Source organism: Fusarium oxysporum, chromosome I (genome assembly GCF_013085055.1).
Source record: "Fusarium oxysporum Fo47 chromosome I, complete sequence".
Lineage (NCBI taxonomy): Eukaryota > Fungi > Ascomycota > Sordariomycetes > Hypocreales > Nectriaceae > Fusarium > Fusarium oxysporum.
Window position 1 is genome coordinate 2460942 of NC_072840.1, and position 15737 is coordinate 2476678.

The 15737-nt window shown below is 49.4% G+C and overlaps 4 protein-coding genes across 4 annotated transcripts; 1 reads left to right on the plus strand and 3 right to left on the minus strand.

Moving 5' to 3' along the window:
• The first annotated feature begins 2539 nt into the window (after positions 1 to 2539).
• FOBCDRAFT_211154 (Saccharopine dehydrogenase) lies at positions 2540 to 4664 on the plus strand. The gene is made up of 10 exons (XM_031181531.3): positions 2540 to 3070; positions 3120 to 3130; positions 3181 to 3284; positions 3334 to 3351; positions 3403 to 3595; positions 3643 to 3911; positions 3967 to 4076; positions 4135 to 4276; positions 4335 to 4440; positions 4491 to 4664. Exons 1-10 carry the CDS (start codon positions 2702 to 2704, stop codon positions 4519 to 4521), a joined length of 1353 nt encoding a protein of 450 aa, XP_031042299.1. The 5' UTR covers positions 2540 to 2701; the 3' UTR covers positions 4522 to 4664.
• A 15-nt stretch (positions 4665 to 4679) lies between these two features.
• On the minus strand, positions 4680 to 6205 carry FOBCDRAFT_211156 (uncharacterized protein). The gene has a single exon (XM_031181532.3). The coding sequence runs from the start codon at positions 5831 to 5833 to the stop codon at positions 4814 to 4816; it is 1020 nt and encodes a 339-aa protein (XP_031042300.2). The 5' UTR covers positions 5834 to 6205; the 3' UTR covers positions 4680 to 4813.
• A 741-nt stretch (positions 6206 to 6946) lies between these two features.
• FOBCDRAFT_151694 (Piwi domain-containing protein) lies at positions 6947 to 10295 on the minus strand. Its single transcript, XM_031181534.3, has 2 exons — positions 9872 to 10295; positions 6947 to 9818 (listed from the first exon to the last, which is right to left on the minus strand). Exons 1-2 carry the CDS (start codon positions 10220 to 10222, stop codon positions 7203 to 7205), a joined length of 2967 nt encoding a protein of 988 aa, XP_031042302.2. The 5' UTR covers positions 10223 to 10295; the 3' UTR covers positions 6947 to 7202.
• Positions 10296 to 11424: 1129 nt separating this feature from the next.
• Positions 11425 to 14854, minus strand: FOBCDRAFT_283541 (uncharacterized protein; the record flags this gene model as incomplete). Its single annotated transcript, XM_031181535.3, has 4 exons — positions 11425 to 12640; positions 12691 to 13702; positions 13752 to 14183; positions 14234 to 14854. 4 exons carry the CDS (start codon positions 14852 to 14854, stop codon positions 11727 to 11729), a joined length of 2979 nt encoding a protein of 992 aa, XP_031042303.2. The 3' UTR covers positions 11425 to 11726.
• Between the last annotated feature and the right edge of the window lie 883 nt (positions 14855 to 15737).

Genomic DNA, 15737 nt, shown 5'->3' on the forward strand with positions numbered 1-15737 from the left:
ATCCGCACGCATCTGTAAAAATAGGGGGGTGTTTTAGGCAGAACAGGATCATACACACCCACTGAGAAACAAATTCACAACCAACAGCATACAACTGAATCACCAGCCGACCTCCTGGAGACCTGCAGAAATCTTCAGCGAGCCATCCTAATTAAATTTAGTGTCTCTTGGCCGATAGGTAATGAGTTTGTCTTTCAGAAATTTCAGAATCGATGATCTCATGAGAACTAATCGCTCGAGATCGCAAACCTCAAGTGCACGACATGTGACCTCACAATCATATCATCGACCTTTTATATATTCACATCCCGCACGCGTTCTGATTAACCGGGTCGACGGGAGTTTAAGTTGAGACCAAGTCTCAGCTCACCCCATTACCTCTCCGTTTTCAACTGAAACACTTAAGAGGACATCATTTTGACTTTTAAGCCCCAAAGAAATGTCCATATCCGGCTATGTCGACACAAACTTCCGGGAAACTTGGCATCGGGCCATCGAAGCTCTAATAAGCGATGGATGGTTCAAGTTGTCATCCGGATTCGGGGAGACTAAATGGAAATGCCGGATCCACCAAGTGTTATTAGCGTCGTTCCCTCACCGGTCGATATCATATCTCCATTGACGCCTCGCGGATATTCTGCTACGCAGTAGCGTGTCGGTGAGATGCCGCAATGTGAGGTCGGCGTTTACAGGTGTCAAAGTTGGGTCAAGTTGGGTCAAGTTTGGGTCAAGCAGGTAAAGCCTCACCCATTATGAGACCCATCCCCTCAAATTAGCCAACAGCGAGCATATCCTTGATTTAGATCAATACAATACTCTCAAGGCTGACCGAATGCTGAAACTGCTCTTTTTATAGTTTGTTCTATTCTTAGTGCTATTTTGCCTAAGGCATCGCAGCGATCATTCTCATGACGAGTTTTCTACATGTCTTCGGTTAACCACAATATCCTTTGTTGGTTAGATTGTGTTTCTTGGTGCTGGTATGTGACAAGTGTTTATGTGACATTGTAATTCTCCCTGCCTTTATGGAAATCAAATGGCCTGAGCCTTGCATAACGCCTTGTGTAACCTGAGGTCTGTTCACCAAATTACAACAAGGGAGGCGGTATCACAAAGCAAGGATGACTTCCGTCAACTACCAATAGCAATTAATTTCACCTCAGGGTGTGAGTCTTGACTAATTCATGTTGTTGTTGTTGGTTATCATGTAGCTTAAGAGCCGGACTCCCTAGAGGACTGGAATTATACAACCAGGTGCGACAGACTAGGACCAGGCTGAAGGGGAAAATCGATTCTCTCTGTCATTAGTCCAAGACATGAGCTACACCGATGGTACTGGCTTTTTCAGATGGTGAATGCGTGGGTGGTTTTCTATCTCGGTAACGATTGGGGAACTCGGCTGCAGAACTCTGGCTTTGAATGATCTTGTTATGCCCTCCCTGCCTGTCAAGTCTGTTCACTTTTGGACCGGATTGGGTTTCGATCCAACTCTTGGTTATCTTGACTTTTTAAAAATGCGGTGATGCTAACAACTTATAGTAACCGCTTCTCATATCACCTGAATACTCCCCGGTAGCGAATTAGATCTTCTAACATCTAACGGTCTAAGTTATGGCTGCGTTAAACATCTTATTGACGTTTCTAACTTCCAAGGAGCTCATAAGCACGGTTTTTACATCAACTGCGTGACAGGTTAATTCCAATGAATCAAGTATGGATGTGTACAGGGAGGGTCGCTACATAAGCCCGTGGGCTTACAGAGTGAATTTTCAACCCCCTCATTTCAGAAGTTATCAGCTCACAATGTATCCAATTGAACTCTTTGGTCAGTTTATCATGCCTGCAAGCTGGAAGGCCTTGCTTGAAAAACTACTGCCTACCTTTATAAAGGTTGACAGCCTTGCTTGCGGGTGTTAGAATACTCGGGAAGGCATTGGATCAGGTTGCGAAGATAAACTGCCGAGTCAAGGAGCCAACTAAATCCATCCCAGATTACCCCAAGATGTTCTAAGTCTATCCAAATATTCTTATAAACCAGCACCAAATCTTGAAGTTTCTGCCATCCCCTAGCCTCGTTTTCAACTCCCCGGGCTGTTCGCTAGAGATTGCAGGCCCATGACCGACCAATTGAGCCTTGTGTGATTCGTATTGCAGGGGTTCCGGTCCTGTCTTGTTGTTATCTGCCGCAGACTGACTCGTGTCTTGGAAGTTGATGTGCGTAGCCTGATTCCATTTTACCTTTGATATGGATTGCATGCACGAGTATTCTGTCTTGTATATAAATGCTACCTATGAGTTAAAATTTATTAGTCTCTTTATCTCGGGAACACATTCCATTTTAGACAGCAACAAACACTCGTCTATTTTACATCGTCAAAATGCCCACTTTTACCCGCGATTTCGTCACAAAGCAAAGACATTACAGGCTTGCCCCAGGCTCAAACCCCGTTCTTAGCGCCAGTCCAACGCTTTGCTACGGGTTACCTCTGCATCAATTGCCCCGGTATCGGGTGGAAAAATACCTAACTTTACAGCCCCTCAACCTCCGAAAGCCGGGAGGGGGGGGTGCCCCTCGTTACCTACCAAAATGCGGGGCAGAACATTTACATTTTCGTTGACCTGAGTAAGAGCTCCTGGAAATTCTTTTGCTTCCAACGAGAATCTCTCTATCACAACACCACATATCAATTCATCGTCAACAATGCCTCAATCCGCCCTCCTCCTCGGTTCCGGCTTCGTTGCCACCCCTGCCGTCGAAGTCCTCGCCAAGGCTGGCGTTCACGTTACTGTTGCTTGCCGTACTCTCGCCTCAGCCAAGAACCTCGCTGGAACTTTCGACAACACCAACGCCATCAGCCTCGATGTCAACGATTCCGCTGCTCTCGAGGAGGCTGTCGCTAAGCACGACATCACCATCTCTCTGATTCCCTACACATACCACGTTGCCGTCATCAAGGCCGCTATCAAGGCTAAGAAGAATGTCGTCACTACCTCTTACGTCTCTCCTGCTATGGAGGAGCTCCACGAGGAGGCTAAGGCCGCCGGTATCACAGTCCTGAACGAGATTGGTGTAAGTAATGGCATCCTGTCTTCCAATTCTAGCTTGCTGACTATCTCAGGTTGACCCTGGGTATGCTTCTCGACCATCTACGACTCTAACCGTTCACTAACACATATAAGTGTCGACCACCTTTACGCTGTCGACTTCATCGACCGCATCCAGCAGGAGGGTGGCAAGATCAAGTCCTTCAAGAGCTTCTGCGGTGGTCTCCCCGCCCCTGAGAGTATGTCTCCCAACTCAATGGTCAATGATCACAGCTAACCAACTTGCAGACTCCAACAACCCTCTAGGTACTCCAAATCCCGATCATGACTCACGCCGCCGCCACTAACTACGATTAGGCTACAAGTTCAGCTGGAGCAGCCGAGGTGTTCTTCTGGCCCTCAAGAACAACGCCAAGTACTACGAGGACAACAAGCTGGTTGACATCACTGGTGTCGACCTCATGGGCACTGCAAAGCCTTACCACACCGGCTACTTGGGTTACAACTTTGTTGCCTATGGAAACCGTGACAGCACTGGTTACCGTCAGCGGTAGGTTAGAGAGAACTACTTTGAATGGCAGTGGCTGACCTCCATAGCTACCGTATTCCCGATGCCGAGACCGTCGTCCGAGGAACCATTCGCTACAATGGTTTCCCCCAGTTCGTCAAGGCTCTCGTCGACATTGGCTTCCTCAGCGTTGATGAGCAAGACTTCTTCAAGCAGGCTATTCCTTGGAAGGAGGCCCTCCAGAAGTTCATTGGTGCTAGCTCATCAAGCGAGGAGGATCTGATTAAGACTGTCCTCTCCAAGACCTCTATCAGCGACGAGTCTGTTAAGAGCCAAGTGCTGGCTGGACTCAAGTGGAGTAAGTCTAAAGTGCTGGCGGTCGTTTCTGAGCGCATGCTGATCCACTATTATAGTTGGTGTCTTCTCTGATGCCAAGACCACCCCTCGCGGAACAGCCCTCGACACCCTGTGCGCCACTCTTGAGCAGAAGATGGCTTATGAGGAGGGCGAGCGCGATCTTGTGGTGAGTACCAATAGGGAGCTTGACTTAAACCTGGGGTTCCACTCTGACTTGCATCCAGTTCCTCCAACACACTTTCGAGGTCGTCAACAAGGACGGCAGCCAGAACACCTGGACCTCCACCCTTATCGAGTACGGTGCCCCTGAGGGTTCCGGTGGCTACTCCGCCATGTCCAAGCTTGTCGGTGTTCCTTGTGGTGTTGGTATGTTCCCCCTACGAGATTGAGCGATCGAGTTGATACATACTGACCAATTCTGTAGCTACCAAGATGGTTCTCGACGGTACTATCACAGATAAGGGTGTTGTCGCCCCTGTGTACCCTAGCCTTGCCAGGACATTGATGAAGCAGCTCAAGGCCGACCACGGGTGAGTTATAAGAGTGCATTCATTGAAGTCATTTTACTAACTGAGTGTAGTATCGAGTGCAAGGAGAAGATCATTGCTTAAGTGAACTTTCCGACGTTCGAAGACATGCTCGTCATATGAGAAAATGTACAGTCCTGTGAGTCAGCTACAGAACGCATATTGTACCACGACACGATAATAGAAGTAAAATGAAGAAAGAGATTTTAAATGATCCCCCATTTGAAGTATTGCTCCCGGTGTCTTGCTGATGTGATATTATATTAAGCCAAAGCTGTATCTAACCCCTATTACCCCTTTTCTATGCGAAGTGTATTACAAGAACAGAAAGCCACCTCTAACTCCCCTATAATGATAACATCCTCCATCCCCAAGCCTATAAAAGAGTGAAGGCAAAGGAAATCACAACGAGAGCCAGGATGAAGCTTTCACCGCGAGCCGTGACGGCCGAGTTGACGATGACAGGAGGTTGATCTCCGTGATGCCCGTCGCCGCCACTGGATCCGCTAGATCCACCGGCGTTACCTCCATTACCTCCGTTACCACCGTTTCCGCCACTGCTTCCCGAGCCTCCACTGCCTCCCGAACCTCCAGAGCCCCCGCTGCCGCCATTGCCTCCGTTTCCAGCAGTGCCTCCGGTACCTCCGTTTCCTCCATTACCACCGTTGCCGCCGCTACCTCCACTTCCTCCATTTCCACCGGGGACTGGAACGGGAACAGGCTTGGGACCTTGATTGCAGCCTCCAGGAGGACAAGTCGGAGCAGTCCAGTTACCAGTGCCGTTGTAAGAACATCCACGGCACGGCTGAACGATAGGCTTGAGTTGACATCTGCCATTGGGGCACTTGTTGCGATAAGGGCAGTTGACAACATTGGGTGGGCATTCGTGCCAGACGTCACCTGGCTTGGGGTTTGGGCTGGGGTTGGGAATGGGCATGCCAGTTTGGATGGGCTGAGTAGGTGCGGGAGTGGGAGTAGCACCTGGGAAGGCCTCATATACGATCTGAGCATTGTTTCTCTTGTACAGGTCGTAGATGGGCCATCCCTGAATCGTGGCTCCTCCACAGGTTCCCTTGGATCTGTCGGCCGGGTCACACCATTGATTGCAGAGAGCATTATCAACCTTTGCAACGCGGTAGGCGATGGGCCCTGGTGAGAGGTCAAGACGGTCGCAGACACAGCTGTTTCCACGGAAGCCGATGATATTGCCGTTTGATGAACATGACGAAGTACACCCAGCTTGACCCAGATCGAACTGACGAGGAAAGGTGCCGGGCCTAACAGCAACACATCCAAGATGTTGGAACGCCCCGTCTTTTGTCAGAGCAGGATCAGCGGTTGATTGTGCGAAAACGCCAGCGGCAAAGATGCCAGCAAAGAAGACTGGTCGAACCATGTTGCAACAAAGAAAAATAAAGAATGACTAGGAACACACAAGGAGTAAGTGAGTGACTGGTTGAGTAAGACGGTTCGAAGTCAGAAAGAGATGGAAGAGAGAGTTATTTATCCTTGATCCAGGCCTAGGCCCTTGGTCTTGCTGTGGCCATGATTCTCTTGGCTATTCGTGAACAGAAGATCAGAGATGAATATCTGAGACAAGCCTCCGAAACCATCCATCTCGGGTAATTTTTTGCAGTGTTCAACGCGACGTTTTAGGCTCCCGATGATGTGGTTTGCCGCTTTCAGGCCTGTCTTGGGTTTGAGACATCCAGAAGGAGAGCTTAGCAGAACAGGAAATGTCTTGGCTGATCGGGATGGTCAACCACATCAGGAATGGGTATGTTTCACCTTTAGGAGATCAACATGCCCGTTTTCCATGTCTGAATCAAGCGATGAGTTAGCAGCAACCCTGAGATGGCTCTATCCCTACCAAAGATACCCTATAATGATATGTTGGAAGAACTGGGTTGCTCTTGTTCAATCCGCTGGGACATAACAGTATCCAGTACGAGATCTCGATGGATATTATTATATTCTGAGCTTCAGTATATCAATATCGAGCCTTTGGCTCATTTGAGCATAACTAATGTGCTGTCTCAATGGACTAAATAAATACTATCCATGATACTCAAGCAGATGACATCGCAACTCTGTATCGGATATAGTCGGATTCTCCCCAAGTCAGGCCGCCAAACGCTTTCAGATATTTTCTCATACTTGTCTCACAGTCTCTCTATAGCTAGAAGGCCCAAATCTCTCCACTGCTCGCAAGCACCATGTTCAAGAATTTATGGATTCGCAACTCATCATAGACCTCTATCACACTCCGTGATCCATCCATCATCAACTTCATGACACTGTAGATTAAATAGTCGGCCATGTAGACGTAACTTGTATACTCCTTGAAATGGCAAGCAATTCCTCTTGTTATATCGAAGCCAAGTCAGGGGGAATCAAAATTCGTTCTCAATCTCACATTAGCTGTGCACGAGACTGGCATGATCTTTCCACAACACAAGTCACATTTTCAAACAGCAACAGTGGCAAGATCACTTGAATAGAATTGATCAAGAGCTATTTTAAGAACAGGTAAAATCAACCTCCACCGCCACTTCCCGCCAAACCGGTCGCCCCTTTTAGTTTTGATATGATCCTGTGCTTCCTCAAAGCTGCGTCCGCTAGCTTATACACCAGAAATCAAGATCGCTCGCATTGTCCATGCCCTTCCCACCGCCCTAGCGATCAACTCTCCATTCTCGTCACCCCATCATCTCTGTCATTCCATCACCATCCACGTTCCTATCCATGGTATCGTTCATCACAGATCAGATGTACCACATAGTGCCGCGGAAAAAGTCTCTCTGTCGCTGCTCACCATCCAGAGGCGTCTGGCTAAGTGCACCGCCAAGGCGGATCAACGGAGGTGCTTCAACGGTCCTGTTAGGAAGGCCGGTGGAGGCACCATGCGCCTGCTTCTCCGCAGCGATCTCGTGGCCCTTGGGACCGATTCGGAAACCATCACTAGAGTTGACGTTCTCATGAGCGCGAGCTCGGTTACTAGCGAGATGCGCATAGTAGACCGCCGGGTGAAGTGATACAGGAGTGGTCGAACGTGCGTACGAGTAGCACTGTTGGTAGATCATCTTCTGTAGATCGTTGACCGGCATGTTCATCTCATCCAAGATGACGTGGTAGTGAACCGGTCGAGCGGTTCCTTGGATAGCAACGTGTGAATTGAGGTAAAAGTCAAACATGAAAGGATGCGTGACTTCTCGCTCAACCAAAGTACCAGGCAGAGGATTGCCATTCTTATCTCCTCTCTGAGGGAAGAAACGAATGTGGTGACGCTTGGTGGCCACAATCACAGTGAATTTCGGCATCTGTCCACCAGGGAGAATCGTGGCAAGATATTTCTTGATCTCTTCGACTTCCTGGTCCAACACGTACGCAAATTGTCCCTCTCCTACGCCGTCTCGGAAATAGATCAGGTGTTTAGGAACCAGTCCTTGGTGATTGGCTCTCCAACGAGGTATGAGTTCTCCGAACATGAATCGGATGTTCGAGGGGGTCAGCATCTCGACACGGTATCCATTGGTCTCAGCAACGGCGGCGTAACGAGTGGCATCCTTGTCCACGGACATAGTCATCGAGGCGGTGGATGGGGTTACGCCTCCGGGAGCGGCGTGGGATACATCAACACCTACAATCATGGTAGGGCGGTTGTCGGGGAAGAATGTAGGTGTCTTCCACAGAGGAGGAGTGCAGGAAGTGGCACCACCAAGCTTGGCGTTCACCTTCATGCACACATTTGAATGGTATTGCCCATTGTTCTTTTGCACGTGGTTGCCGAGGACGACCTGGGTAAGAATACCAAATCTGCAATCCGCAGACTTCTTGAGGCGCTCATAAGTTCCACTGTTCTTCTTGGAGACGATAACAAACAAGAGCTGGGTGTAGCCCCGTTGCTTCGTGATCTGCTCATGAGCGTGCGCAATGGCGCCCGCAGCATCAAAGCGGAGAGGGCCAGGTGTAGGCAAAAGGATAGGGTCGGCAGTCACTTTACCTCCATGACCGATGTAGGTGCTCTTGAAGGTATTGGCAAAAGCCTGCATAACGGGTAGCTGCACTTGTTGCTCTAGGGCGATGAAGCCCCAGTTCTGGAGAGGCGCGACATTCTGTTTCCAGAACTTCTTGCCTCGCAAGTCCCAACGACCAGCAAATCTGGGTTCGGCTGTACCTTGTCCAAATCTGACAATGGGGGCAGTCAGAATGCGTGCCTCGGTCTTTGCAAACTGCGGCTCAAAGTTGACGCCATACTCCTTCAGGAACGGATCTTGGCCGATCTGCAGGGCAGCTGCTCCGTTCTGAATGTCCCGTTTGCGAATAGCTGGACGGGTGACAGCAATCTTGATCATGGCGGCTGTCTGTTCGGGGTTAAGCTTGAAGGGATATCGCTGCATATCCTCAACGAAGGCAAGCTCCATAGGAATCATGCCACCTTTTCCAGCATCAATAAGTGGAAGATGAGACAGTCTCAGGGTCACGTTGTACTCCTTTTTGTAGTACTCATACACTGAGATGTCTTTCCCGTCCTTTTCAAAAGTCCAGGTCCTGGCCGATGCGCCAGCTTCGCCGAATTTCTCATTGAAGGCAAAGTCTTGGATGGTGTACAGTTTGTCCTCGTTTTTCCGACCCTTGTGCTTGATCTTGAATTTGAGTCGGCGCATCTTTCGGAGCTGCTTGAAAGCATCCGAAGAGGCCCAGCGTCCAGTTTTGCGGTCCCGGACAGGCTTGAGCAACTCATTGATGGTGGCAGGTGTATGTCCTCCATACTTCCCATCGAGAGTGGCGAGGAAGTTACAAGCCATCTTGTCCATGGGCTGATTTCCGATCCAGAAACAAGTGTTGGCAACATCAATGTTGTAGCCGAGGCCAACACCTCTCTGCTTGATATTGTCACTCATGCGGATGGAAGCATATGTGCCCTTGTGAACCTCAACAATAGCTCCATCCTGAAGAGGAGCTCCAGGCTGACCAGTCTTGTAGAAGTTTCGTTTGATGGCCAGGAGGTTCTTGGAAGGCCACTGTCGCACAAGATGATCCATAAAGTTCAGCGCCTCTTGAACGCTGTTGTTGAAAGATATCTTGTGTTCGAGATAGCCTTGAAGAGCAGAAACTCGAATTTCGGTAGTTTTGCGAATTGTGACAAGAAACTTGCCGCCTTCGCGAGCTCTCCCACCAGCAGGTCGTTTGCCCTCGTCAAGGTCGACAGTGAAACGAGCCTCGCCACGTTCCACAAGAGCAGGACTCCATGCCAGCTTCTTCCCATCGAAGAGCCACATGTCGAACTTGTAGGCTTTCAGGGCATTGCGAGTAGTGGCATGCGCCCAGATCTTCTTCATGACGGGGCCGATCTTGTCCGGGTTGGGAGAGATGAAAACCTGTAGTGAGTGTTAGAATGCATGAAATATGAACTCATATGGAAGCTACTTACGTCGTACTGATAAATCTTTTTGTTGTAGTCAAACCTGGTCATCCTGTACTGGTTGACCTCGATCTGCTCGGGTTTCCCCTCAGTGTTGAAGCGCCCATTTCGCAGCGTGAACAAGTCCTTCTTGGTCTCGGCCACGTAAGCGTCAGGGGGCAATTCCATTCGGGTATTGCCTTGGGTGTCCTGACCCTGGGGCTTGGCTGGATCAAAGCCAAGGGGCTTCTGGTAGCCGACAGCGGCGCCACCAGCAGTACAGCCAGACGCAGAACGTGCGGGAGACTGAGAAGGACGTCGTCCCGAGCCGGAGGGACCTCGAGACCCAGCCGGGGAAGGCGATCGACCTCTGTCAGACATGGTGACTGATGTGTCTGGAAGAGTCAGTGACTGGAATGTAAAAGATGATTGGTGAAGAAAGATTGAACTGAGTGAAGGTAGAATATGCTTGAAGTGTGTTGTAGGTAGGTTGAGGGAAGTGTTGAAGGATAGAAAAGGATTTGAAGAGGAGAAAGAGAGGGTATTTATAGTCCTGAGGGAAGAGGTGCTTGGACTGAGATGACAGAAAGGGAAGAAGGAAGAGACTCACCGGTCACGGAAGCAAACGATTTGCTGTCGCGTTTGTGCAAGCGCACGAGGTTTGGGATCTGATTGATGTGAGAATTTGTTGTGAGGGCAAAGGAGCTTTGTTTAAGCCAAGCAAGAGAAATTTGGTGCTTGCGTAAGGCTTGATAGAAGCTAGAGTTGTTGATGTGCTTGCTCAAGAAGAGGAAGCGCAGGAAGAAGTGGTGGTGATGATGAAGGAAGAAGGAAGGAGAGAGGAAGAGGGAGAGAGGAGGGGATTATATAGCTAAGAGAGAGGGAAGCTGGAGAGGCAGTGACTCACTGTGTGATGTGCCCAAATTGAAGCTTAGGATGAGTTTAGGATGGAGTGTTGGTGCTGAGGTGAGGAAGTGCACGAGGAGAGAAGAAGATGAGTTTAGGATGTGCACGGAGAAAAGATATCAACAAAACGCCCCAAGAATCAGGCAGCGATTACACTGAGGAATTAAGGGCAGCCACTGTAACAACACTGGCAGATTATGGATCCCGTGATGCATTGAGGAATTGAGGAAGCAACGGCGGCACTGGCAATGAAGTGATGGGAATTAGCTACGAGTATCATCACATACAAGGATATTTCAAGAATATATCAATGCCAAATGTTATCTAGCAATACAATTGGCCATTTTTGAACTCATATAAGCTTGCTAAAAGCTTGTAAGAACTTTCGTTTGATAAACAAGGTTGAGTGTCAGTTGAGTGTTTGGATGGTCCAACGACTTGGTCAAAGCCACAACCCAGACTAAACAGTGTGTTTATTGTCAAACAAAATATTGTGGCGGTAGTGTTCATAAACATACGGACCGTGGCAAGCAGAATTAGAGACACTGTATTTGATATATGGGTAAATGCGGCTCGCTACGTAGCAATCCGTTGTGGCATCAATTCTCAGTTTGCAGCCGTCTACGGCTAAAAACTCGACAAACGTTACAATGATCACAAAGCACAAGCACAAAGTATGTACATATTCCAGGACTCGAGTCAATTATAAAAGGTTATTGAAGTTGTTTGATACCAATTGAGTAAGCAGATAATATTGCTGCATCTCATCCTCTCAACAAACGAAATATCAATGTCACCCACCACTTCTGATGTCTCATTCCCCCAAACGCCATACCATGCATAACGCGCGAGGCAAAGACAATCCCAGCACAGCCCTCAACGTCATCCAAAACCCCCTTTTCACCGGTATAATTAGATCATGTTGTCTACAGCCCAAGATCCCTTGTCATCGATCATTGGCATCTTCTCGAGTGGTTTCTTATTGAAATCGATATCCTCCAAACTGCCCTGGTGCCGGTGCGCCGTAGCCACCAGGTACCTGCGGCCACATGGGCAGTTGGCCGTTCGGGTCAGGAGGAGGATAGGGGTTGGCTTGGAAGGTATTTCCACTCTCCGGCCGCAGCGGCGAGTTCCTATACCCGCCGGCTGCAGACGCCACTCTTCCGTATGGGCTCAGCGGCCTGCTGCCGAACTCGCCCGAAGGTTGTCTAGTGTGGGGGGGATTACCAAAGCGTGCCTGGCCACCACCTGTAGCTTTCAATGTGGCGGCATCAGGAAGTTGGACGTCTCGGAGAATGGAGACCATGGCCGTGGGGTTAACGCGCTGTGCGTCAAAGCTCTGAGAAGGGGGAAGGATATTAAGAAGGAAAGTGATATCCCTGTGTAACGCTGATGCTTGGTTCCGGCGCTGCTGGTCAAGGCGGCGGCCCGCTGCACCCTTGAGAGGTGACACTCCTCTAGCGAGTCGTTTTGGGGGGTTAAGCTCATCATCGTCTACGGCAAGAGGCCGTTTTGGAGAAGCAGTTGCCCGAACATACTGAGGACGGGGACTCTGTTCTTGTCGCGCTGGCATGGGGCTGTTTCGCAGCGAGATAGGCTGCTCGACCATAGTGGGCATGACTTGCTTTGGCCTCATTTGCACTGCCTTCGAAATGATAATGGGGGCAGCAATTGGGTCAAACTTGTCGGATGAAAACCTGGCAACAAAAGACTTCAGTTTGGGGTCCTCAGGGAAGAGTTCTGCCATCCGGTCCTCCAGCTTTGAGATTTGCGATAGCTCGCCATACTGCGATTCGTACTTGTGGAAATAAGCGTAAAGCGGCTTTGCCTTTGCTAGAGTCTCTGGTTTGGAAACCAGTCGGGTGACACAAGTCTCGAATACGGCTCGCGCATCTATAATTGATTAGTTTCAAGCGTTGCCTCTTCGGATATTCCAAACCTACTAGTCGTGTCATCCTTGGAATGAAGATACTTCAAGTATTCTATCATGAACATCTCATCGTTGGGGAACAGACGGGCGCCTCTTTCGAAGATCTTGGCGCCTACAGGATCCTTGTAGACAACAGACTCAAGAAGAGCAACGGCTACGTAGACATCGCTTGTGAGTCGTCCCTTCTGGCGTGCATCAGTGAAGACTTTGCGCAAACCACCTTCTGACTGATTGCCTTTGCCTTGAATGCGGCGCATGGCCCTTGCGAGAGCAATCCAGACATAGGAAATCGTACGGGACAGAAGTTGTGTTTCAGCAGCGTATCCTCTCTGGATTGCAAGAATGCGTTCTTCCATGGGCGAACGCTTAGGCTTGCTGTCTTCCTCGTCGTCGTCGTCATCATTGTGTTCGATGGAAGCTTGAACCAGATCTTGTGCGGCGGCCTGTCTCAATGTAGAGACCTCCAACTTCTCCCGCTCTTTGACTTTGTCACCCATTTCGTACAATGTTTCGAGAACATCATCGTATGGCTTTCGGACAGCCTGGGCAAACTCGGCCTTGTCGACCTCTTTGCCAGGATAGTTGACTTCAATGTGGTCTGCGTGTTTCAAGGCGAGCAAAACACTTTCACGGTTTGCTCGAATGCCTTCAAGCAGCAATTCTGTGCCCAATTCTTTGTCGTTTTCCCGGATGTCGTTTTGGAAACACCACTCTGCCGCATCAACCCAGATCTCAGGCCAGAAACGGAGTGCCATCAACGCTTGCTTGTAGACATAGAGTACCCGTTGGTTGTATGTTTTGGGCTCGTCGGTTTTCAAGACAAGGGGATCCTCTTTCTCCCAAGCGATCCACTTCTTCCACAGTTCGACCTGGTCTCTGAATTCCTGGTCCCCATCAAAGCCTGGAGCTGGCGGTAACCTGGGAAGATTAGTGCGTCTGAGGTGCCGGGTGATGTTGTCCAAAGCAATATTGGCACTCTTGGCCGACATATAGCCTGGCGAGCGCTCTTGTATGAATTTGCGTCCCTGTTAATGTTAGCTTTTATGCTATTGTAGGCCAAGGGGAAAAGCATACAGTCATCTTATTCAGTCCCATCTCGAACTGGTCATACTCCTTCCAGAGATTGTTGACGGTCAACATAGGCACGGAAATAGCGCGTTGATATACCTTGCGCAATTGATCCATCTTTTGTTGGTCCTGCCAACCTGTACCGCCGATTTGGCCGGGGCCGTTTTTGACGAACTGGACATAATCTTGCCAGATATTGCCGGAATCTCGGTCCACACCAATGTTGTCGATGACAAACTCATAGGACTGGGTAATAGTTCGGCGAGCTTGACCCGAAGGATCATTGTTGAGATCGTTGCGACGGCGAATATAGTTGAGATAGACTGTCCACAGCTTGACATTGGGTACAGTCATCAGACATCTTCCAAAAAGCTGTTCAGCATCGACAAAGTTGTCGAGACCAAGCTCCATCTCGATCCATTCGACCCAGACGTCAGCCTGGTATATGTTGTCAATACATATCACTGGAAGGAATGAAGTTCACTCACAGCTTGTGGAAATATTTCGAGAAAACGATTATAGGTACTTCGAGCCTGATCAAGTCGGCTTGAGCGTCTATGGTCGGCGATCAAGTTAAGCCAAGCATCCATATCCCCACGAGGGTCCTCTTTAACACGAGCCTCGAGGAGAGCAACAGGATCGAGACCAGCCAAAGCTGGAGTCACATTGGAAGGAACAGCAGGAGGGACAGGTGTATGGGTTGGAGCTGGCTGAGCGGGTTCATCAGATGCAGTGGAACGGCCAGGATGGGGGAGCGAGGGCACTTCTTCCGATTGAGGAGCAGTATTGGAAGGCTGGTCAGCTTCATCTTCACCCTCATCCTCGTCATCGGATGCTTCAACAATAAAGCCCCCTGACATCTTGGGCTTGGACGGTTGACGTTGAGCAGTGGCCGCAGATTGTTCAGCAACCGGCGCAGGTGTACCAATGGTGACTGACTCTGGATCATATTCTCCCCCATCATCTTCTGTACCATTATCTGCTGTATCAGCGTCACCAGAGGCAAGAGAGTCTTGAGCGTAGTTATCAACTTGTTCCTCGCTATGCTGAACTTGAAAACCCGGCGCGCCAGTATCCTCTCCTCCCCATGAAGCACCTTCGGAAGCCATCCTGCGATTTTTAGAAAAAGGTCGTGTTGCCAAGTCTCGATCACGAAGCAAGCGATTTCAGTAGGCGCGTCGGCGAAGGCCAGCGAAACCAGAAGATAATGTCCAAGTCGCGAACGGCAATCGGGAGATCAGAATTGAGAATACGCAAGCGGTCGCTACTCGATAGAGTCACGAGTATCTCGATTGAAGGGGTGCGATGGGCCCGGTCGAAAGTGATTCAATCCTTGATGATACGAGACGAACGGGTAGAATCTGTCGCGAACGAGGCAAGCTCCAGGAGCTGCGCCAGCTGGCTCCGGATGATATATGTCTGAATTCAGCGCCTAAAGAGAAAATCAAAGACAGCGATACAAAGACAGGCGTGCAATCGATCCGGGTCGGGGAAATGGTCGTGCGTCGAGCTGCGCGTGAATGGTTTTGGTCGAGCGCCTCAAAGTCTGATAGCTCCAACAAAGAACAGTAATCTCGAGCAAAGCAGTTGCGGCAGAACCCAGGTTGGGCTTAGAATGTCAAAGGCGGTGGACGAACTTGGTATCCAAGAGCCGCACTTTAGTGGGTCACTAGAAAGATGGATGTGCAGGTAGTTATTTAAAAGAAATGCATGAGATTAATGAGAATGGATGGCACTATGTATGAGTATATTGTCAGAAAAATTGACAAATCGCCTTGTTCATATAAGCTCAGGCTCTCTACAAGATTCGTGAGTAACACTAGGACTACCCAAAAGAAGAGATATTGTTCAATGACAGCCCGTTGGGCTTTGGACAATGCACGTAATCAAACAATAATTGCTAAGGTCACATGACTGAGATGAGTTCCTGGAGATCCATTCAGGGAGGTCGCGTCCCCAACGCAACCTCTCTACGCGGGTGTGACCGCTAAC

What these genes read in the sequence shown, in the direction of transcription:
- FOBCDRAFT_151694 (XM_031181534.3), bottom strand. Translation starts at nt 10,222, where the DNA reads ATGTCTGACAGAGGTCGATCGCCTTCCCCGGCTGGGTCTCGAGGTCCC. An exon ending in AAAAGATTTATCAGTACGAC is followed by an intron (nt 9,819 to 9,871) that starts GTAAGTAGCTTC and finishes CACTCACTACAG; the next exon opens with GTTTTCATCTCTCCCAACCC.
- FOBCDRAFT_211154 (XM_031181531.3), top strand. Translation starts at nt 2,702, where the DNA reads ATGCCTCAATCCGCCCTCCTCCTCGGTTCCGGCTTCGTTGCCACCCCT. An exon ending in AGCACTGGTTACCGTCAGCG is followed by an intron (nt 3,596 to 3,642) that starts GTAGGTTAGAGA and finishes TGACCTCCATAG; the next exon opens with CTACCGTATTCCCGATGCCG. An exon ending in AGGGCGAGCGCGATCTTGTG is followed by an intron (nt 4,077 to 4,134) that starts GTGAGTACCAAT and finishes ACTTGCATCCAG; the next exon opens with TTCCTCCAACACACTTTCGA.
- FOBCDRAFT_211156 (XM_031181532.3), bottom strand. Translation starts at nt 5,833, where the DNA reads ATGGTTCGACCAGTCTTCTTTGCTGGCATCTTTGCCGCTGGCGTTTTC.